The 23,994-nt window shown below is 53.1% G+C and overlaps 1 protein-coding gene across 2 annotated transcripts; it reads left to right on the forward strand.

Moving 5' to 3' along the window:
* Window positions 1-288: 288 nt before the first annotated feature.
* Window positions 289-23,904, forward strand: LOC144723070 (transcription factor ETV6-like). 2 transcript variants are annotated; one of them, XM_078601624.1, is made up of 8 exons: window positions 290-1,014; window positions 14,085-14,208; window positions 15,623-15,787; window positions 16,558-16,641; window positions 16,784-17,263; window positions 17,596-17,738; window positions 20,112-20,212; window positions 21,789-23,904. In XM_078601624.1, the coding sequence occupies exons 1-8, from the start codon at window positions 979-981 to the stop codon at window positions 21,916-21,918; spliced, it is 1,263 nt and encodes a 420-aa protein (XP_078457750.1). In that variant the 5' UTR covers window positions 290-978; the 3' UTR covers window positions 21,919-23,904. The 2 variants fall into 2 exon arrangements, with proteins under 2 accessions (XP_078457751.1, XP_078457750.1); XM_078601625.1 differs by lacking the exon at window positions 15,623-15,787 and having other exon boundaries at window positions 289-1,014.
* The last annotated feature ends 90 nt before the right edge of the window (window positions 23,905-23,994 follow it).

Here is a 23,994-nt window from a genome sequence, read left to right on the forward strand (position 1 = left end):
CACATTCGTCAATAACACCGTGGCCTTGATGAGACAATGTCCTGTAATGGGGCGACGTTTCGGCCAACGTCCCTTCTTCATAAGCAAACCGAGCGCGGTGACGACCCCGTTCAACGCGAAACAGAAACGCACTCGAACACGATGTGGAATCTACCCGGATTCACAAACCACTCCACCACCCCCATCCGCTCTCTCTTCCTCTGCCCCCCCCAACCTCCACCCCGCACTCACACACACACACCACCTCCATCTCCCCCCACCAACCATCTCCCCCCCCCTCCCATCCCTCCCTCGACCATTTAGGTTTTTCTTCCCGGAAAGGCTGAACGTCAGTTTATGCAAATCCTTTCCGGAAAGTAAAGCCGCTCTCTGCAGCTCTCTCTCTCTCGCTTCTTCTTCTTTCTACCCTCGTATCCGACAATCATCCCTCCTCCTCGCCTCTCTTTCACCTCCCTCTCCGTCCCCTCTCTCTCTCGTCGCTCGGAAGAAGGAGTTAAAGGAAGATCAGAGTAACGATTTGGGAAGGCGACTGTGGTCGAGGAGGAAACTCGACAGTGGACGTCCGCACGCTGCACAGGCTCGTGATCGTGGCGATAGCGAGCGTCTCCTGGGTTTACATCGTCTTCAAGTTGTCTTCATCATCATCAAACTCATGATCGTCAACTAAAGTTATCATCGTCTTGATCATCATCCTTGCTCAAGATCATCTTTGAACTTACCAATCGCAACTCATCAAACGCATCCATCACCAAACGCAACAATCATCAAATCATCATACCAGTAATTAATCACCAATTAATCGTGACAGCCATCGCCCGTCAATAACATTTCCGTATCATCATCACCATCATCACCGCCGTGGTTGGTGTCTTGTAACGAGAAGACGAAGAAGACGAAGAAGACCCACTCCTCTTCTTGTGCGAAGACTTCCCGTGTTTGTGTTCATGTCCTCGTCCCACTAACGTCACCTGCACAGCCATGAGCGAGATCTCACCTGCCCAGCACATCATCAAGGTGAGCCGCCACTGTGTGTGGTGTGTGTGTGTGGAATGTGTGGTGTGTGTGTGTGTGGTGTGGGGTGTGTGGTGTGTGGTGTGTGATGTGTGTGATGTGAGTGGTGTGTGATGTGTGTGGTGCGTGGTGTGTTTGATGTGTGTGTGGTGTGGTGTGTGTGATGTGTGTGGTGTGGTGGTGTGTGTGTGGTGTGTGTGGTGTGTGTGATGTGTGTGGTGTGTGTGATGTGTGCGTGATGTGTGGGGTGTGTGCGTGATGTGTGGTGTGTGTGATGTGTGTGATGTGTGGGGTGTGTGCGTGATGTGTGGTGTGTGTGATGTGTGTGGTGCATGTGTGGTGCGTGTGTGGTGCGTGTGATGCGTGTGTGGTGTGTGTAATGTGTGTGTGGGTGTGTGATGTGAGATGTGTGTGGTGTGGTGTGTGTGATGTGTATAGTGTGTGTGTGTGTGATGTGTGTGGTGTGCGATGTGTGCGATGTGTGCGGTGTGTGTGGTGGTGTGTGATGTGTGTGTGGTGTGTGTGTGGTGTGTGTGATGTGAGTGGAGTGTGGTGTGTGTGATGTGTGTGGTGTGTGATGTGAGTGGTGTGTGATGTGCGTGGTGTGTGTGATGTGTGTGTTGTGTGTGATGTGTGTGGTGTGTTATGTGTGTGGTGTGTCATGTGTATGTGGTGTGTGTGATGTGTGTGTGATGTGAGTTGTGTGTGTGATGTGCGTGGTGCCTGCCGGTGTGTGTTAGTGGGGAGCGGTGGCGCAGCGGTTAGCGCCGCGAACCCCAGGCCACCCGAGTTCGATTCCACTTCGATTATATCCGAACCGTTTCAGATTCCAAAGAACACAGGATGAGATGTTACTATCCTTTGTGCAAGCACTTCCAAGAGTTCATGAACAGTGAGCCTGGTGAAATTTGGGGAGCGCATCGTCAGTAGTGAACCTTTGGGTCCTAGGGTGTTTCGGCCTTTCATACTATACACCCTCCCCAAAGGCGGCCAGCGACAGGGTGATCAATCCTACGCTTGCGTCCCATTCCCAATTAGTCATAGGAGTTGCCTTGTTGTTGATAGCCAACATCCCATGGGACTATGCATGGCAGGGGCGTCCTCCTCCCTGAGTCAAGCATTGTTGACTGCATACCTCCTGGCCCTCTCACTTTGGGGCCCAGCTGGGGTCTTTCCTCTTCATCCAGAGCCACTGACTGCTGCCTTCTGTCGCCTCCGATACAGCTCTGATTGCCGAACGCTGGCTCTGGCCCTTAATTCCCAGGTCTCTAAGCAGTCTGGTTGTAGATGTTGCCACAAAACCTCTGCAGCCCACCTCCACTGGTCGGACTTCTGTGTTCCAGCCATGATGCCGTGCTTCGGCAGCTAGATCGGCATAGCGCAGATGTTTTCGCTCATAAGCCTCATCTACTGAGTCCTCCCAGGGTACTGTGAGCTCAATGATGAAGACCTTCTTGAGCGAACGGGACCAGAGCACCATGTCAGGTCTTAGGGTGGTGGTTGCGATCTCCGGAGGAAACACAAGTTGCCGGCCAATGTCAGCTAGCATTTTCCAGTCGCGGGTCAAGCGCAAATGGTCTCGCTCTATTGGTGTAGAGCCGCTCTTCGGTGGTTTAGCCCCTTCGCGGACAAAGGTCGTCCGTAAGGGGTGTGATGCTGCTGGGAGTGGTAGGGAGTTGGTGGCAGCTCGCTTGTCCTCCAGGGCGGACGCAAGGTTTTTAAGGACTTGGTTGTGACGCCAAGTGTAGCGTCCTTGGGTGAGGCTTGTTTTACACCCTGTGAGGATGTGCCTGAGGTTGGCTGGCATGGAACAGAGGGCACAGTCCGGATCTTCACCATACCATTGGTGAAGATTAACTGGTGTTGGAAGGACGTCACATGTTGCTCTGATGGAAAAGCTCAAGCGCCTCGCTTCCATGGCCCACAGATCCTTCCAGCTGATCTTCCTCTTCTCCACACTGTCCCATCGAGTCCACTGTCCCTGTTTGGCAAGAGAGACTGCCTTGGCCCACCTTGCAACTTCCTCCTGATGGCGTACTTCCTGCACTACCATCTTCCGCCGCTCTGGTGCAGTGGCCTTACTCCAAGCAGCACGGCTAGTTAGCCCAAGGCCTCCTCTCCCTTGCTGAACATGACCCACAATGTCAGCATGTCTGAGGGCTGCTGTTGCCTCCTGGACTGCTTTTCCTGGCCTCCATTTGCGCCCAGTTGCCAAGGTCGGCGCGTTGTTGCTCACCACTGGGTCTCGAGATTCAATCAGTGTCATCTGGAGCCTGGTTTTTGCACACTTGAATTCCTCGGTTAGACTGGTGAGGGGCAGCTTGAGGACACCATCTCCATAGAGGCCTATGGTGGTAAGGCATCGTGGAACTCCGAGCCACTTCTTTAAGTAGCTCGTGACTCCTCTTCCCATCTTCTCCACTGTTGAGATTGGAACCTCATACACTGCTAGGGGCCACAACACCCGGGGTAGGAGACCAAACTGCAGACACCAGGCCTTTAACTTTCCAGGTAGCTGGGTGTTGTCGATGGACTGTAGGCTACTACTGATGTCTTTGCGCAGCTGTTGCACCTGGTCTTTGTCCTTCAGGCTTGCATCATACCACCTTCCAAGGCTTTTTACCGGCTGCTCAGACACTGTTGGGATTTGGGCCTCCCCGAGGTTGACTCAGCCTCGAGTGAGTACCTGGTGCGGTGTGTGTAGTAAACATCGCCACTCGGGGGGGGGGAGACAAAGGCGGCCGGGCGTGGTTGCTGTCCACCCACACGCCCTCGTGTTGTTGGGGCAAGTTGCTATCGGCGAGCACGTGGTAACAGGCCGAAACGGTGGCCAACACCACACCGGTTATTGCCTTCGTCTCCCTGGTGGCGACGTTTGCACATCGCACCACGGTACGCGTTTGAGGCCGAGTCCACCTAGGGGAGGACTGGATTCGATTACAGTACTGCCTAGGCGCCGGCGCGCTAACCACTGCGCCACCGCTCCACCGCATCTTCTCACAACAACCGACACATGCCACACGCAACTTAGTTCAACACGCACACGCATGTGACACACGCGCACACGCATGTAACACACGTGCAGCCTACACAGTTCTGTCGGGGAAAATGCTGTTGGCGTGCGCCTATGAAGGCCGGAAACGGTGTGGCTGGTGATGTGGTCAACACCACCCCAGCCCCTGTACCCCCCCACCCAATACCCAGGTACACACACATCCACAGGTACACACAGAGACAGACACAGGTACACACAGCCACAGGTACACACACAGCCACAGGTACACACAGAGACAGACACAGGTACAACACAGCCACAGGTACACACACAGCCACAGGTACACACAGAGACACACACAGACACAGGTACAGACACAGACACAGGTACAACACAGCCACAAGTACACACACAGCCACAGGTACACACACACACAGGTACACACACACAGGTACACACACAGCCACAGGTACACACACACAGCCACAGGTACACACACACAGGGTACACACACATAGGTACACACACACAGAGTACACACACAGGTACACACACACACAGGTACACACACAGCCACAGGTACACACACACACAGGTACACACACACACACAGGTACACACACACAGGTACACACACAGGTACACACACACAGGTACACACACAGCCACAGGTACACACAGCCACAGGTACACACACTGTACCTGTACTCTTGGTTCATTCGGTAAAGTCACGTAGAAGGGAAATAATGAAATAAATGTGTTACACTGTACCCATTTGAGGCCGAGTCTACCTATGGGTGAGACTACGACATACGACACGGGCAGCCACTTTCCTGCGTGCTGTGCTGGGCAAGAGGCTGTGATAACAACGCAATGCTGAGAGCAACTCGGATTCAATTTGATATAATCACAACAGTGTACCTATAAGCACACACACAGTCACACACTCGACCACATGTAGCTGAATGCGTGTGCTCTCACGTCCTTCCAGATGCACAAGTGGCGAGCGAGACACACGTCCTGGACGTGACATTATGTTGTACGCGCTGTGTGTATTGCATCCTATTGAAGCGCGCCGGTCGTATAGGTCACGCCGATGTCAACGCCGTGCTGTGGCTATGATCGTCGTATTCCTGGTTCTTCCGGTAAAGTCACGTAGAAGGGAAATAATAGAATAATAAAAATAAGACAATACAATTATTATTATTATTTTAGTATTTCCCTTCTACGTGACTTTACCGAAAGAACCAAGAATATGAATCCCTGCAGTCACTAAAGCTTTAAATCGAAATATAATCGTCGTGTTTAGCATTACGTATCATGGGCTCGCACTGGTGAAGTATCCCGCGACCTGGCACGCAGACGACCCTCATCCGGCAGTGGGCTGTTGCGTCTACTGTACGTGTACATCACATGTATATAACAGGACAACGTTTCGGGCAACATCCCTTCGTAGCATGGAAAGTAGCACAAATGGTGTGCATGTGCTATGAAGAAGGGCTATTGCCCGAAACGTCGTTTATTACAGCACACCTGTCAACAACCCCTTATCGGTGCTCTACCTTATCACGGATCAATTCAGACCGGATTGATCATCCCGTGCCCCTTGAACATCTCAGCGTTCACCCCACAAAGTCCCATCATAAGGGGAGACAAAAACAAATAAGACACAAATATGACACGTTTTGTTGCCCGCATTGAAACGGCTGTACGCCGTATGGACCTGAAAACTCAATTTCCCTGCACAAAAAACACGGGGTGATGAACCGTGTCGGATGTTTGTGGTTCATGCAAACTTGATTTGAAGCTTTCGTGACTGCAGGAATTACTCTGTGGTTCTGTCGGTAAAGTCACGTAGAAAATTTCATGCAGTACTTGATTATTTGCAAAAGGTTCCTGTTTAAACATCTTAACATATTGGCAGAAAGGGTAAAACCTACGCTTATTTTTTTGTCATACTTTGATATTGTCCCATTTTGATTTCACCAGCTCACAACTTTCATTCTTGAGTCAGAACCAGTGCGCGCAGACACTCCATCCCTAGCCCTGCTCTGCTGTGAATAAGGCCCATTGCCCAAAACGTTGGCCAATCCACTACTGTACGAGAGCCTGCCCACTGCGTTGCGAGTCGCCTCTCGTGTCAGTGCGGGTTGGTGATATGAGAAATTGTTAATTGGTAACGACAGGGAGCATAGATAGACCTGTGGGTACTCTACAACAACTGATGTCGCTGCACTGCGCTGTTGCGAGCAGCCTACTGCGTCTGTTATCAGCCCTATCCAGCAGCAGAGAGTGGTGGACGTGGGGCCCTGGTCAGTGGTGTAGTGACTACATTATCAGTGGTGTAGTAACTAAATTATCAGTGGTGTAGTAACTACATTATCAGTGGTGTAGTGACTACACTATCAATGGCGTAGTAATTACATTATCAGTGGTGTAGTAGCTACATTATCAGTGGCTTAGTGACTACATTATCAGTGGTATAGTGACTACATTATCAGTGGTGTAGTAACTACATTATCAGTGGTATAGTAACTACATTATCAGTGGTGTAGTCACTACATTATCAGTGGTATAGTGACTACATTATCAGCTCAGGGGTGCGGCGATCGGTCACGTGGGGGCCCTCAATATTTGATGTGAATTAAAATAAAACGTGGAACGTAAATTAAAGCATCTTCCAAAAAAGAAAATTGAACCGCGTTTTGAATTTTTTTTTGTTCTTTTTACACTTCTTGAAAACAAATCTCAAGGGAGGCCTAACTCGTAGCTTTGGCTACGAGGGGGTGGGGGGGGCAAGGCACCTCCTGCCCGCCCCCTCGCTCGCTCCGCGACTGCTGCCCTGGTGCACGGAGTGCAATGGGGGGTCCACCCCCCTCTCTCTCTCTCCGGCCCCCAATCTGTCACCTCTCGGTAGCACGGCCACCCTCCGGCTCACGCGCCTCCTGCGGTCCATTTGCAGCGCCTGAGCACTCGGCAGCTATCGCACGGCTCCCATCACGGGCAGCATTATTTATTTATTTATTCGTAATCAGGTGACGGCTCTTTCCCTCCCCTCTCATCCCCGGAATCCTCATTCCTTCTCCCCCCACCTCCTCCTCCTCCACTTCCTGCCCTGCGCTCCACCTCCTACTCATCCCGCTGCTCATCTCGAGCCAAGCCCTCCCCTCTGTCCGTCTTGGGGCACTTCCGTCCCGGCATTACCTTCCCTCTGCAGTGCCTTTCTCTTTCTACATTCCCATGCGGCGTGTCACGGGTACGCAGTTTTGCGCGCGTGAAGCATCTTCGCGTGCTTGCCAAATGCCCAACATCACGCTGTTATCCACAAATGCACAACACAATGATAATAAAGGAATAATAATTTCCAGCCCAGTCAGCCCACTGCTGCATGAAGGCTTCTCCTTGCAACTTCGGTCACGGGGCATGTGTTGACCATACCTCACCTCACTGGTCAGTTCAGGACGGTTAAGTTGACAGAGGGGGGGGGTGGCAAGACCGGTTCAGATACCACTGATGTTAGTCTTGGCCGTGGATCGAACTCGGGTCGTCGGGTTCGTAGCAGTGCGCGAACCAATGCGTCACCTCTCCACGAACACACAGAACACGTCGTAAATATGTAACCAGTTTCGGAAAACATAATCACGCTTGAAGTGAATGTTCTAACAACGCCGAGGAACGTGAGCCCTGTGGTGGTGGCGCACAGAGCCACATCCGCTAGAGAAATATGACCACACACCGAGACGTGGGTCACACCTTGCCACGGCGTGGAGAGATAGGTCACTCGTGCAAACGAGTTCTCATCCCGTGAAAAAAAATGCTTGGAAGGTGTGGCACGATAAATTGTCACGATTATGGGGGTTGGCATTAAATTCGAGATCCGATTAGACTTCATTTTTTTGACATTACGGTACAAAAAGTAGTGTGGCTTAAGGTACCACGGGAACTTACGTGCCAGATTTAGGAATCGCAAATAATGAAATCTTACGCGTGCAATTGAAGGTGAGCATCGTGAGCATGAGAATCGATATGAATTAATGAACTGACTTGATGAATCAATACATCGTGATACCGCTAATAAAGACATAGGTGGGCAGGCAGACAATTTAAATGAATATATAAATTGTTGCAATTGTCTGGTATTGTGTGGCTGTTTCCCGGTCACGTAATTAACATTCGTGGCCACGTGAGGAGTGTCTCCGATCTGTATCCTTGCATCTAATTTCATTCATTCCTCTATTTAACCAGCTTACTGTACACTGTCACTGTGTACATCTATCAGGAGGAAAATCTGGCTAATACATTTACGAGGCCCTAAATGCAACTACATCTCGAGGCGCTGCATAGAAACGGTGAGCACGTTTATTTTCACAGAGATGAGCAGAGTACGGAAGGAACACCACGAGAGCCGATACTTGAAACAGGGGCAGGGAGCCACCGGCACGGATGGCTGGAGAAAGAGGGTTTCGGACTACAGAGGAGACACGGTGATCTACCACTGAGCCACACGCGCCCCTCGTGCATGTGTGCGTGCCTGCGTAGTGCTGGCCACCCCGCGAAAGGATGACACGCACATTCGTGAAGCGCTCCATCGTTCGTTTTCGTGGGGGCAGTATAGCAGTTCGTGCGCTGCGCAACGAACTCGGAGACTCAAGTTCGGCCAACGCCAGTGACGATTATCTGAACCAGTCCTGGGCCTCCCCTAGGTCGACTCAGCCTTGAATGAGTACCTGTTGCGGTGCGTAAACATCGCCACTAGGGAGACAAAGGCGGCCGGGCGTGGTGTTGGCCACCTCACCCCCCTTGTGTGCCGTTCCGGCCTTCATAGGTGCTCGCAAACAGCACTTGCCCCAACAGTCTGTTAAGGCTACACGGGGGATCTTTGTGCGTGTGCGAACCCTGTCGGTGAACGCCGTGCTCGCCGGCCGTGCCGAACACGCGGTCCCAACCACAAGCAGCTCCCAGCTCGGAGTCACCAACAAGCGCGCGCTCACCCCGGAACCTCTCGTTGTGCGTTTAGAGAGCGTGCAGTGGGAAGTGAGGCTGGCTGGGTGAATGGCCAGGTGGCTCGCTGCGTGGCTGCATGGGTGAGTGGCTGGATTGCTGGCTGTGTATATTGGCTGTCCAGGTAGGCAATGGTTTGGTGTTCTATGAGGCGGTGGCCATGTGGCTGGCTGGGTGGATGGATTACTTAATGTCTGGCTGGGAAGCTGGGTCAGTGGCTAACTGAAGGGCTGGTTGTCTGGCTGGGTGCCTGGCTGGGTGGCTGGGTGTTTCGCTTGGATGTCTGGCTGGATGTCTGGCCGGGTGTCTGGCTGGGTGTTTGGCTGGATGTCTGGCCGGGTGCCTAGCTGCATGGCTGGGTGTATGCCTGTGTGTCTGTCTGGGTTTCTGGCAGGGGTGTCTGCCTGGGGTGTCTGGCTGGGGTGTCTGGCTGGGTGTCTGCCTGGGTGGTGGGGTGCAGTATTTCAGTCCAAAGTGCAAGAGCAGAGTCCCCCGTGAGCCACGGGCGCAAAAAAAACTGTTCTGCCGTTTCCCGTAATGCATCAGGAAGCTGTGGCCCCGAGCCGTGCGTGATAAACGTGCATGTGAATGTGCGCGTGTGCGTGTGTGTGAGCGAATGTATGTGTGCGTGTGAGCGAGTGTGTATGTGTGCGTGTGAGCGAGTGTATGTGTGCGTGTGAGTGAGTGTGTATGTGTGCGTGTGAGTGAGTGTGTATGTGTGCGTGTGAGCGAGTGTGTATGTGCGCGTGTGAGTGAGTGTGTATGTGTGCGTGTGAGCGAGTGTATGTGTGCGTGTGAGTGAGTGTGTATGTGTGCGTGTGAGCGAGTGTGTATGTGCGCGTGTGAGTGAGTGTGTATGTGTGCGTGTGAGCGAGTGTGTATGTGCGCGTGCGTGCGTGCGCGCGCCTAAGGGAGCGCTGTCGGTGTGGTTTGCTCTCTGGGCTATGATCCCAGTGACCGAGCTTCAATTCCCGGCCAGTGACAACACCGGTGTGGGAAATCGGAATTCGAACCCTGCGGTTGGTCTCCCACTAGGGTAGACTCGGCCTAAATTTATATCGACATTTTTTCACGACGGCAGTGCGCGGTCATGAAAAGTACGACACAAAGGCGGACAGATTTATGCGATGAAGGCCCATCCCACCTGCTTGTGCCACGCCGACCTCAACAATACTAGGCACTAGTGAAGAGTAACCGGCCCCCCATGATGTGCAAGCGGATAAGGTGGCATGTTTGTCGTCAGCTTTGCATGCGGGTCACTTTCCGGCGATGTTTATAACGCTCCGTCAAGAAACAACAACCACCACCACCAGCCCCCACCCCGTGCTGTGACTTATCCGACGTGCCCACATTCCCGGTATCCGCGGGGCATTTTGACATTTTTCAGGAAGCGGAATCTCTCTCCGCCGCTGGCACCCCAGGGGCGGGCGAGACGCCCGTCGCTGTTGTTAGGGGCAGGGGAGGGGCAGGCCGCGGGGGGGGGGGGGAATTGACCCCGACATGAACTCCGATGACAGTGCGCTGCCTATAAATAAACATGTGCCAGTCAGGTGCGCGATCTGGCCCGCCACATTTGAGGCTAAGTCGACCTACGCGAGTTGTACAACAGCAGCAGCCCCCTTTTACCAATAAGTGGCGATTGCTTGTGTCGAGCGGGATTCTCTTTGAGGCCTCATCAAGCGGTGAACGTTCGCTGGGCAAGAGGTCAGGGCACAGACTCAGGTGTTATGAGTTGACCGACTGAGATGACTGGCACCGCCTGTGCCCCCTGCCGTGCCACCTCGCTGTATTTTAGGCGCTCCGCTCGTTGTTGTGAGCGTCGCTCCTCTGCCCTTCATTGTTGCTGGAGGGCGACTGCCTCCAACTGCCCAGTAGCAGCAGCGTCCTTCACGAGCCTCCTCCGCAGAGGCCGATCTTGACACCGCTGATACAGGTCATCGGCAAGGCCAATCAGCTCCACAATTTCCTGTACCGCATCGGCTCCATCTCTTCCTTAGCCCGTGCCGTGCCCCTGTAACCCCCTCTATCAGGCCAAACAGGCTACTTGAGTAAGCGGTGGCCGGGCAGGCAGGCTACATGACCCAGCCAACGCAGCCTTCCTTGCCGGAGGAGCTCACCGATGATGGGATCGTGCCCAAATGTGGACACAGAGACACACACACGCGCGCACACAAATACGTACATACGCATGTGTGCCGCATGCATTACCCAGGTTGTATTTGAACCCCCACCGCTGCTGTTACCTGGGCGTCTTCGCTAAGCAAACCTCGCTCTGCCAACAGCATCAGGTGTGGGTGGCGATACCCAGGCCTGGATAGTTTAGGCTGAGCCATGGTCAGGTGACATTGACCTCAGGTTTACGATGGTTATTGTGCATGCGCGTGTGTTTGTGTGTGAGGAGCAGTTAGCCAACAACAGTGACGATTATCTGAACCGGTCCTGAGCCTCCCCTAGGTCGACTCAGCCTCAAATGAGTACCTGGTGCGGTGTGTAAACATTGCCACTGGGGAGACGAAGGCGGTCGGGCGTGCTGCTGGCCACCCACCCCCTCGTGTACCGTTCCGGCCTTCATAGGTGATCGCTAACAGCACTTGCCCCTATAGTCTGTTAAGGCTATACAGGGGATCTTTGTCTTTTGTGTGTGTGTGTACGAGTGATCAAGGTCACCCCCACACTATCACTAACCCTCACTGCCCTTGGATGCCACAATCAAACCCAAAGCTGTAGCCGGGTGTGGTGGCAAGTGTTGGTGGATCACGCAGAGATTTGCGAAACTCCCAAACCCATTCGGCTGCGAGGTGGTGGCCGCCAGGATGTTGACAGAACGTCAGGAAAGTCCGGGAGCCCGGTCCACGTGGAACTTTGATGGTTATCTGCTTGTACGTGTGCTCACTTCTCTCCGAGTACTCCCATATAATGCACTTGTCATGTCTGCGTTTCCCTGCCTTCAACCCACGCTAACCAGCGTGGCGAAGTATGGTCGCACAACCGCCACGGCACCTGCGCAGACGCGGAGAGACCCTCGCATTTTCACCGACTTCCTCCCGCCCCAAACACGGCTCTCGCTCGATAAAATAACTTGGCCAAAAAATCCCACTGTGGCAGGACCCTCCCGAGAGCGAGTCTTGAGACTCGTTGAAGCTTTCCTGGGTAAATAAATTACATTCCTCAGGATTAAGTAGGAACTGAAGCTCGCACTGTTGGTAACTTATCGGCCAGTGACTCTGTGTGAGAGCTACGGGGCAATAGAGGGCATTGGCTAAACGCGTATCGACGATAACTTTGCGTTGCTAAGCCATTGATCGGTGCCTGTGATCGCGGAGGCGATGATGGTGTCACGTTTTCGGGGCGAATGCTTCGCTCAGACGTGCGCTATTGTATGTACGTTGAACTTTTTTCGCATCGTACGTAGCCAACCGTGCTAATCGGAGGTGTGTGGGAAGGACAACAAACTAAACACATGAAGCAGTTCTAAAGGAGTGATTTTAAATCTAGATTTAAAAGTGCATAGCTCCTGTGCCTTCCAAATATCGGAAGAAAGAGCATTCCAGATGGCCGCAGAAGCGCATCCGAAAACGCGCGATGCAGTGACCATCTTAATTCGATGATGACCAGAGTTCGCGTGATGGCTATTGACCGGCCGGCGAGCAACAAGGCCATAAGTTCGACTCCCGATGGTAATTCCCGCAGAGGGAGCCGGGGGGGGGGAAGTGGTCGAATTTTCCATAGTTCTCATCTACTGGTGTACGTAGCTGCGTCAAAGTGTCCGGGCCTCCTGTCAACGGGCGCTCGCAGAAGAAACGAGAGAGGCCCGTGCACATTGGCGGCGCGTGTCGTTCTGGTCGCAGGCCACACGCCGGCTTTTACCGAGTGCAAACTCATCGCGGCAATGATTGACGAAACCAGAAACTGACGTTGACCGCGGTAGGGGGTGGACGGCGTGGCGGGGACAGAACGTTGGCTCGGCAGAAATGCTGTACGTCCGAAACATTAGGGGGAATAGTTTCTCGGGATGCGGCAGAATTTGGCTGGTTGTTGGGGTCGCGGCGAATACTGTGGTGACCGTCGTGGTGATCGTGGCGGCAGCGTGGTGGTGGACATGATGGTGGAGGTGATGATAGTGTGATGGTGGTCATTAGGGTAGTTGGTGGAGGTGATGGGCAGTAGGGAGGATGATGTTGATTATCGTGGTCATATATAATGTCGTTGTGGTGTTGGCAATGGTAAGAGGCTGGTGATGACGATAGCGATTATGATGGTGGTGTTGGTGACAGCAGAGAATGGTGGTACATTGGTTAGCACACTCCATTATGACCCCAGTGACCCGAGTTCAGTCTCCATCCATGACTAACATTCGTGGAAAGTGGCATTAGAACTCATCCTGAGCCGCCACTTATGTTGACCTGGCCTTACATGAATACCTGGAATGTTCTGTGAACGTGAGCACGAGCAAGACAAAGTCACGTGGGCATGGTGCTAACGACACCACCCATTCGTGTCCTACGCCAGCCTTAATAGGCGCTCACGAACAGCAGTCGGCCCAACACTATGGATACACGGGCAGGGATCTTTGCCTGTGATATTGGTGATATTATTGACAACGATGTTGTATGTATGTTGAACTTCTTTTGGGGGGGAAGGACAGCAAACTAAACACAAAAAGCAGTTCTATGGAATTTCCTTTTCAGTCGTTATGTTAAAGTGCACAGCTCTGGCGGCTTCCTAATACCGGAAGGAAGAGCGTTCCAAACAGCCGCAGGTGCACATCTGAAAGCGCGCGATGCAAGTGACCGGCGGCCAGCCAAAATCCGGTGCTGCGACGATGCCGATTGACAAAGGGCCGTTACATTGCCAACGATTTGCTCATTTTACACGCAAAGTGAACTGTGCAAGCAAGCAATGGGAATTGCAACAATACAAACGGGGTGGTAAAAACTAAACCCAAATATATTTTGTCTTCAATTGTAACCATGAAGTGTAACAATTCATATACCATGGTAGATGTGTGTGTGTGCCAACTAGTCCACTGTCCTATGTGTGCACCAACTAATCAACCATGATATACTGCGGTGTGCAGGCCGAGGGCATCAGCTACACGCCGCCACTGAGTCCGCTGCCGGCGCCGGGCAGCGCACGGACACAGCCCAGCCCCCGGCTCAGCATGGCGCCCAAGGAGGCCGGCCGCATCCCACTCAACCTTGGTGGGGCTCTCTCTCCCTCTCTCCCTCTCTGTGTTGGGCACTCTCTCGTTATCAGCATCACCTCGGGCTCGTGTCAGCTAACGTTCGACCTTGTTCGACCTTGTTCGACCTTGTTCGTTGGTTTGTTTTTAAAACGCGGTCGTCGCTTCCCTCCCACCTCCAAGTGACAGGGAGGAGGACGGGGGCAGGTGGGGAAGTGTCGCTGCAGGGGCACGGCGCTCGTGGTGTCGGGCTATTCCAGGAACTGCCTGGCACGGCTTGCCTCTGTTTGCAGGGGTCGTGGAAAGGCACCATTTTTCTCTCCTCCGGTCGTACTTTTGGTTGAGAAGCCGCTAAGCTACGCGGCAAACGCAACCGCGCGCAACTCGGCTGTCCATCCGGCCCAATTAGTGCCAATTAGATGAGCAAGGGGATGATGGGCGAGTGACATCGCGTGGGGTGGACCCCATGTGACCTTTCGTGCCTTGTTCGTCATTTGCCCACGCTGCGACAAAGCGAAGTGAAGCGCGGAGGTCAGGTTGATCTGTTGACCTATCCCAGGGCTTCCAAAAGAGCTCCGGCCCTGGTTCCCATCAGAGGCCGCCCCTCCGTGCGTACAAATCTCCCGCGTTCCATTGCACAAAGAACCGTTGCTTGAACGACCGCATGCTACGCTCATTAATTGATCAGGCAAGCTAGTTGAGGTCATCATCGACTGCAAACAGAGACCCGGATTCAGCGTGGACCCTACGGCTGTGACTATTTACTCACCCCCGGCGGATTGGTGAATTGTCGCGTTCCAGGACCGCGATTCAATTGACATAATTGAGACTTTTTGTTTGTTTGTCTCATACATTTTGCTGTGGCATTTGTTCAGCTTCGTTGGGTACAACACGTGGGATCTGTGTGGTGTGATAGTGCATAAAACTGGCACAGTATACGGAAATGGCAGTGAAGTCAACGATATAATGTGTGGGGGGGAAAAAAATAGTAAGTGGAATTGAAAGAGAGAAGAATTGTAAATAAGAAGAAACAGTTGGAAAGGGGAACGGAGAAGCGGGACTAAAGGGTCAGGATTGCGCAAAAGGGTAGGGAGGCCGGGACGGAAGTCCCAGAGACGGACAAAGATGAGGGCACGGAATATTTCGATTTAAAGCTTCCGTGACTGCAGGGATTCATCTTCTTGGTTCTTTCGGTGAAGTCACGTAGAAGGGGAAAAAAAAGATAGGAAAAAATCTAAATATTCATTTTATTATGTTTTTTTGCTATTATTTTATTATTTCCCTTCTACGTGACATTACTGAAAGAACCCAGAAGAGGAGGGCACGGCTCAAGATGAGCAGCAAAAAGAGAGGAGCACTGGGCAAGTATCTGCCGGGAAAATAAAACTCTGGTACAAGCGATGACACAAACGCCCGCTGCGTTCCCATGACAGCCGCCCACCCGTTCATGTGGAGCAAAGTGGACGTGGCTCAGTGGCTGCGCTGGGCCGAGGAGGAGTTCTCTCTGCGAGCGGTCGACTCGGGGCAGTTCGAGATGAACGGCAAGGCGTTGTGCCTGCTCACCAAGGACGACTTCCGCTACCGCTCCGCCAGCGCTGGTAAATTGTCGGCGGGGTGAGGGACACGCCGGTGAGCGGGTGGGGTGGGAAGGGCGGCGGCGAGCAACCAGGCGAGCAACGCGACCGCGCGGGTTCTTGCCGTCGAGCTGTACGGCTCTGGGACGGATGCGACTTTGGGGCGTAGCGTGCGTCGTTCGGCACGACGTAAGTCCGACGTTCCGCTTACCCGCGTCCCGGGAGCGACTTTGGGGACTTGTCGTCAAGCCGCTCACGTTCTCCGTCAATCTTGCCGCGGTGTTGCCGGATGCCGAATTCGGTCAAACGTTTCTCTCTTCCCCTTTCTTAACTCGCGCTGCTCCGCTTTGGGAATTCCGCCCCCCTCCTCCCACCCACCGTCTGCTTTCCCACGGTTCTTGGAACAGCTCTCGCTCGACTCGAGAAACGTACCAACTCGTATCGATTGCACCTTCAACAGCCTCGCTGTTTGTTGCCGGCCGCTTGGCGTTTGGGCCCCCGAGGCCGGCGTCCGTGATTCGAAACGATCGGTTCGGCCACTCTGGTCGCAGGCAAAAACGTGATGTACGCAACGTACCTTAAACTTCTTTCGCACCGTACGTGGCGCACCGTACGCGGCGCGCCGCGCTAATCAGAGGTGCGGGGAAAGGGCAACGCGTGGGGCAGCGTTGCAAAAAGTTCGGTCAGCGGGGGAGCGAACGGGGGCCGAACCTTGGCCCCAGGCGGCCGAACGTCCGAGCAGACAGCGCCGTTTTCCCCCGCCTGGGTGAGTGACACCGTGTGGTGCCCTGCAGGTGACGTCCTGTACGAGCTGCTGCAGAGAATACTGACCAAGTCCAAGTGTCAGCCGTGGAGCACCCTGCAGCTCTGCTTTACAGGTGACAAAAAAAAAACAAAGATCCGCCTTCCACCACTCCCGCTTGTAGCCTTTAACAGACACGTGACATTTCAAAGGAATGATCCAGTATTAAACCGTGAACCGATCGCTTTCTGCCAAACGGCATCTTGGCCGGAACGCAGATTCTTCGCCGCAGCCCTCGCAGCGCTTCATCGTCCTCAAGGACTCTCCCGTGGGCACGCCGCGACCTTCTCCGCAGCACCGGGCGGCTTCCAACGGCACCGGCGGCGGAGGAGACGCCGCCGCCGCCACGGGCGCCGGCGGGACGCCGCGCACCAGCCCCGACGACGCCGTCACGCGTGCCCCCCCACAGCCGTCGTCGCACCGAGACGGCAACTGCCGCCCCGTTGCGTTTTCATTGCCGCGGCCCGACCCCCATCCCCTCCAGCTCCACATCCACCAAAACCACCACCAGCAGCAGCTGTACCAGCAGCAGCATCATTACCAGCAGCAACAGCAGCAGCAGCTGCAGCAGCAACGCCTGCTGGGCCCCGTGCACACCGTGCGCTTCGCGGGAGCAGACAGCGAGGAACAGCCGCTCAACCTGTCCCACCAGCCACAGGAGGCCTCCTCGTCCGACCAGCCGATAGGCCGCATTGCAGGTATCGTCTCGACAGCAACGTCACAGCAACGCCACAGCAACGCCACTGAAAGCCCCGTTTAAAACGTGTACACACAGCGCACACACCACAGATACCACAGACAGACCCCCCCACCCCTTCCCGAATCGCCCTCGAAAAACTGTTGGGCAAGTGTTCATGACTTGGTGTCGCCAGGTCGATGGTCCCCTTACCGCTCTACGCCGGCACACACACACGCACGGCGCACACACACACGCACGGCACGCACACACGCACGGCGCACACACACAGCGCACACGTGGCACTACCTTTCAAACGCTCCGCTGACCTCCTCCTCCTCCGCGGCGCGCCAGACTGCCGCCTGCTGTGGGACTACGTGTACCACCTGCTGTCGGACTACCGCTACGAGAGCTACATCCGCTGGGAGGACCGCGAGCTGCGCGTCTTCCGCATTGTGGAGCCCAACGGGCTGGCGAAGCTGTGGGGGATGCACAAGGCAAGAGGGTGGTCCTCGTGCCCGCCGTGGCTTCGGATGAACGCGGGGGGGGGGGAGGGCGGTTTAGGGGGTCTGCGGCCTTGGAGGCCCTCGGATTTTGAGGGCCCCCGAAGGACGGGTACTCCGCCACCACGCAGAACCGCTTTTGTGTTTAGTTTGTTGTCTTCCCCCCCCCACCCCGCACCGCACCTCCGATTATCACGGTTGCCTACGTACGGTGCGAAGGAAGATCAACGTACACACACACACACAAAGCACCGTTGGATAAATGCCTCTCCATGCCGTTGGTCACGGAGGTTTGTCGGACCAGGGCTTTGAAGCGCTCAGTGCGGGTCCGTGCAGGAAGGCCCACGACCAGTTCAGGTATCGCTCACTCGCCGCCGCAGTTAGCCGGGGCTGGATATTGAACTCAGGTCGCTGGGTTCGCAGTGTAGCGCTAACCACTGCGCCATCGCTCCTCCCCATTTAGCATATATATTCCAAAAACATATTAAATGTGTATATATGAACCTTATGGCGGGACCCCGGGGACCCATAAGCCCCCAGCTCTCGCATAAACTGCGTTGCGACGTCATTTTATGTCTGTTGATGGCGAACGACACGGCAGTCTATTCCTCTCGACGAGCACTACACGATGCGCTCATCAAAGTTTCAAAGTTTTGTTTATGACGACGGCATTCGTCCTCGCGCTGCGCTTGGACGACACGACAACAGAACGATCCGCGCCAGGTGGGTCACGGCGTTTATGTGCGCGGTGGGACAGTCACCAAAAACAAATAAATGAATTGCGATTTTGACTCGGGGTCCCACCATAAGGTTCATATCCAACTTTATAGGAGTTGAGCGCCATATTTTTTGCGTGGTAAATCCTAAAGTGCCATTGGGTAATGGATTCCTTCGCGTCGCTTACGTGTTTTACTTCCAGTTAGGTGCCGACATCAAAATAGGTGCGCGATGATAGATCGTATTTAAAAACTGAAGTAACCAAGGTGAATAACAGAGGTGGCGTTTTGGCATTGGGCGTAGATGGTGGTGAAACGGCCGTCACCACCGTCATCACAACTCCGGCTGTCGCCTGATGAGACTGGTTGTTGTAATTACCGCGAAACCGGCGAAACCTCACGGTACTGGAATTGTAAATGTTGTCGTGGGTTTATTCTCCAACACACAAGCGGTGTGCTGAACTCGTCACGAATTTGCACGTTTTGTTTACGTGACAAAGCTCACTGATTGTCTGTGTCGGGTGGTGGCGGGGTTGAACAACACATTGATATTTACGAAAAAAACCTCTTATGGATATTGGTCGTGAAAGCCGACTACGTGTTAAACTGAAAGTCGTCGTCGTCATCATCATCAGCCACGGTCAATCCAACGCACTGCCAAATGCGCGGGTTGGCGACGGGAGAGGCCAGGTAGCACCCGCCACTCACGGCAGCGGACGTCGCCGGGTTCATCGCGCAATTCACGAGCCGCTGAGCCACCACCGCCGCCATCTCCTGCGCTCCGTAATATTAGTTACACTGCACGTACACCGTGCGAGGTTCTACTTCGTAATGGAGGTCACCTCAACGGATTAAAGACGCGCGGGGCGAGTCGCTCTGACAACGGGCCGAGAGCAGGGGAAGTGCGGAGAAAACGTGTCGGGCTGAGCGCTTCGACACGCAAGCGGTCTCGGGCCTTCGTCTGTGCGAGGTGCCTCCCAGTGGGTGCAGCAGTGAGCGCAGATGATACCCCCTGCTGATAAAATGCGACCGCGGTTAACGTGAAGCGAGCGCGATTATACCCAGCAGTTAATTTGCGCTCTTGCTAAGCAGTGGGAATGGATCAGGGCCTGGCTGAGACTAGGCTGAGTGGGCCTTACCTGGTAAAATACAAATAGCTTCGAGTTTTAGTTTATAGATTCCATGCTGCTATGAAAAAAATACTCACATTCGTCAATAACACTGTGGCCTATAAAGAGAAAATATAAATAATAGGTGACATTCTGGGTAATGGGCCATTTTTATAGCACATGTAGGGCTATGAACAATGTTCATTGCACATGTCACCTGTTATATATTTTGTCTTTAAAGGCAGTGTTGACGAAAGTGTGGAGTTTTTTGTTATTTGTGCTTGTGCAGCAGCATCGCCACACAATTAACAATTTGCAATAAAAATACATTAATTCAATATATTTTTTCAAATGTGAAATACCGGATTAAGTGAACAACAAAAAAATCTCCGCGCAGCCCCGTCAAATCGAACCGAAATCTGCGATTTCCATTGCAGCCCACTTTGACATTGCCGCAAAGTCTCTTGGGGCCACCGCTTTGGGTGGGAAAGAGCAAAAGGCGACTCTAAATAGTCTCTCGCTTGGTCTCGATGTTCCTGCAGAACCGGGTGAACATGACGTACGAGAAAATGTCACGAGCGCTGAGACACTACTACAAGCTCAACATCATCAAGAAGGAGCCCGGCCAAAAGATGCTCTTTAGGTACCGGATGCGCACACACACACACACGTGCACACATCCAAAAGACAAAGATCCCCCATATAGCCTAAACAGACTTTTGGCAACTGCTGCTGTTAGAAAGAAGCTTTCGGTGCTTGCCCGCACACACGCTTCAATGTCACTTCAACCACCAGCAAATGAGGAAAAGCCAGAACCATTCACCAAATTGATTTTGAGTTGCACCTCCAGGCAAGATGTGATGTAATCTGTGAATCCAGCAGACACGCAAATAGTATGTACGTTGAACTTCTTTCGCACCGTGCGTAGCCAACCAGAAGGTGCGGGGGAAGGACAACAAACTAAACACATTCCTGCGGAGGAAGCTGGAAGGAACGTTGGGTTGCTCGGTCAATGGCCAGGGTCAACGGCAGCGTGGTGTATTCCGCAAATATGGCCGACTGTGAGGGCGGGCACAAGCCGGCGTGAGTAGGTTAAACGTTGAGTTTTATAAGGGCACCACGGGGTGACCAGCCCCTCCCCACCCAGCCCTACCCCTCCCACCCCCCACCCAGCCCCACCCTCCCACCCCCCACCCAGCCCCACCCTCCCACCCCCCACCCAGCCCCACCCTCCCCACCCTCCCCACCCAGCTTCTCCCCACCCTCCCCTCTCCACCCAGCCCCACCCCTCCCATTTTTGGATACACGACGGACGGACACAATAATCCTCTGTGGGCTGGTGGAACCAGGTGGTTCCTACCAGTAAAAGCAGTTGTGTGGTGAGTGCCCATTGCCTGCGCTGGCTACGAGGTGGATAATTGGCAGTGCAAATCTCTGCACCGATGGATTCTTGAATCTACCTGCTGGTGTGATTGGGTTTCACTTGGTGGTTTGTGTGCCAAATGCATATTAATGGGATTGGCCAAACATCCCAATGCAGGGCCCTCCGGACAAAATGTGGCTTTCCTAGATAAAAGGGCACAACCATAATTACTACTTTTCAATGACTCCCATGGAGATCATCCTTAAATTATCATTTACAGTAATTAACTGTGAATGAGAGTTGGTTGGTCGGAGTAATATATCTTGTGTAGCAATTGGTGAATACATTTACATTGTTCACAGTGATCGTGAAACATCGTCATCGTGAACCTCATCATCTCTTCAGCTTATCTAACTGCCATAAACAACAATTTATTGTGCAACCTCCTGTGTCTCGATTGACAAGTGGTGAATGCATTTCTGTTGTCAGCACCGGCTGTAAACCATCGTCAACCATCGTCTCTTATTCAGCTGTCACTAACTTTAAAACAGGTCGGTCTGTTTTCCCAGGATCGTCCTCTGTTTTGCGATTAGCTGTCCTGGGAATCTGTAAAAGTCTTCCCGGTTAGACTAGAAGTCCCTGTTTTTTGTCAGTTGCATAATCACACTGCTCAAGGCAACGCTTTGACACGTAGCTCTCCCCTTTTCCATGACGATGAGATAATCATCTTGCCGTGACGTGTCCCATTTTGTTTCTGTAGCCAAGAGGTGGTAACCCCCCCACACACATCACAAGCAAACGATCGCTTCTCCACCCAATGCAGCATGAACGACGCCACCGCCTCTGCCCCTCCCAGGTTTCTCAAGAGCCCAGAGGAGATTGTGCAGAGCAAAACCGACAAGCTTGAGCGCATGGAGGCGTGCGAAGCTGATGGCGCCACCTTCAAGGACGAGGGCGACGCCTTCAAGGACGAGGGCGACTGGTGAGGGGGCGACGACTCGGCGGGGGAACGGGCTCATCCACGCGGCGACCGGCAGAGACGGGAAAGGCGGCCGGGCGTTGAACACCAGCTTCTGCAGCCTCTTTGCACCCCTTTTCCATCGGCGCATCCCAGCCGAGCCAGCCGCAGGACCTTTCGACGGCACACGGGTGGGTTTTTTTCCCGCTGGCTATTTGCCGGGCCAAGCCGGAGCCAAACCGTGGCCCCCAGGTGAAAACTCTGGCCTCTTAAAGACATCGCAGTGGGGCTCGGGAACGAGCGGGGCCAGGCGTGACGTTGGTCGGTAACACTGCGAGGATGCAACGTCACCACGTCACCACGTCGTCTCGGACTTGCTCGTTGCGCGGGACCATCTGCGGTGGCGTACGGCTCGGCCTCCGCAGTGGAAAAACGACCTGGTGCCTCCAAAGCTGTGCCAAGTTGGCTCAGCGTGGCACCACCGGCAACGACTCGGTTGTGCAGTGGAAAAAGAGGTGTAGGGTTAGCATTGTGAAAACATATCTCCCTTTTCTATTCCAGTACTCTTATTATTATTTCATCACTTCCACACAGGTGCTGTTGGATGTGCCTTAAGTGCGGTGCTCACTTGGGGAAAACGAGTTTCCGCTGACCTCTGCGCGCCTGGCTCTCTAGGCGGTAACTCTCGCGAAAAAAACTGTTTTTACCGAGAGCTGAAGACAATTCTTCGCAGCCTGCGTTGTGCGACATCCGGAGAGCCCTGGCGGCGGTGGACGTCCGTGCCTATCATCGGCGGGACGAGAAAACCAAACGGGCTCGAGACGCAATGAGCCACCTCACCAGGGCCAGTGCGCCAACGACACTTGTACATCGCGGATTCACGGAGACATACGATTGTGTTGGGAATTTTTAAAAAGCGCTCTTCACCGTTAACCCTCAAACGAACACAAAAAAGACACAAACCACGCACTGACGAAAAATCAGAAGATGCGAAACTTCTGATTAAAACCCCCGTCAAAAGCTTTGAGCTGTTGGGGAAACTGCAGAGTGGATTGGTACGAAGTTAAAAAACAAAAGGACACGGCTGGCGTTTCTGTCGTCACAAACAGTAACAACCATCAAAGTTTCTTGTACAAACGGACTTTAGTTTGTTGAGGAACTGGCTTTAGGTTTTTCTATACACACGTTGGTCAAAATATTGCACAGTTTTTTTTTTTTAATCAGAGTGCACTGTGTATTTGTGCAAATGACATTGAACAGAAAACAACCATTGTGCCTAACTTTATTGCTGTTTGTTTGGGGGTTACGAGTTCGCAAGGTACTGTTATCGCAGGATTAAAATGTACTTGATGTTTCTAGCTTAAGTCAACGTCTTATGATTAAACCGCGGCACGACGAGGGTGTGTAATAATTTTCCTGGTGGCGGGTTTGATTCCGAGAATAGCCGTGCGAAAAGCATTAATAATGAATTACTGCGTGCATTGCAATTGGACGTTTTAAAGGCATTTGGAAGATTCAAAGGGGCGGTTCACAATATTTACACCATTATTATTTTTCTAAAGGCAACAACAAGACGAGGCGCGCACTAACGAACACGACCCAGCCGTGCCGGTTAAGATGCTGTTTGTGCAACGCTGCCCAGTGCAGCGCCGTGCTGAAACTGTGCAAGCACTCGGGCAGCTGCACAAGTCGCTGACAACACACACCGAACGCTTTCCCCCTCTGCTCTTTCTTGCAAGGACAATGATTGTATCGGTGCTGGGCAAGGTGGCTCAGTTTGGGGGTTGAACTATACGTGAACGAGTTCCTGTGTTGTAAATATAGAAACAGTTTTTATCGACTTACGTTTAATTTTTTTGTGCAGACTTTATATTGTTATTTATGTGTTGGTAGCGGATGGGGGTTGTTAAAGAGTTGATTTTTTTCCCAGTTCCTTTTTTTTTGTTCATGTTGTTTCCAAATGATTATATATATAAAAAAAATCCGATGATGACACTGGATCCATTGTAAAGAGTCACTGCGTCCTCCGAGTTTCTCACACTTCCGTGTTACACCGCTCCGCCCCCCTTCCCGTGTCTGCACCCTCACCCCTTGCGCACAGTGA

Source organism: Lampetra planeri, chromosome 16, assembly GCF_965212315.1.
Source record: "Lampetra planeri chromosome 16, kcLamPlan1.2.h2, whole genome shotgun sequence".
Taxonomy (NCBI): Eukaryota; Metazoa; Chordata; class Hyperoartia; order Petromyzontiformes; family Petromyzontidae; genus Lampetra; species Lampetra planeri.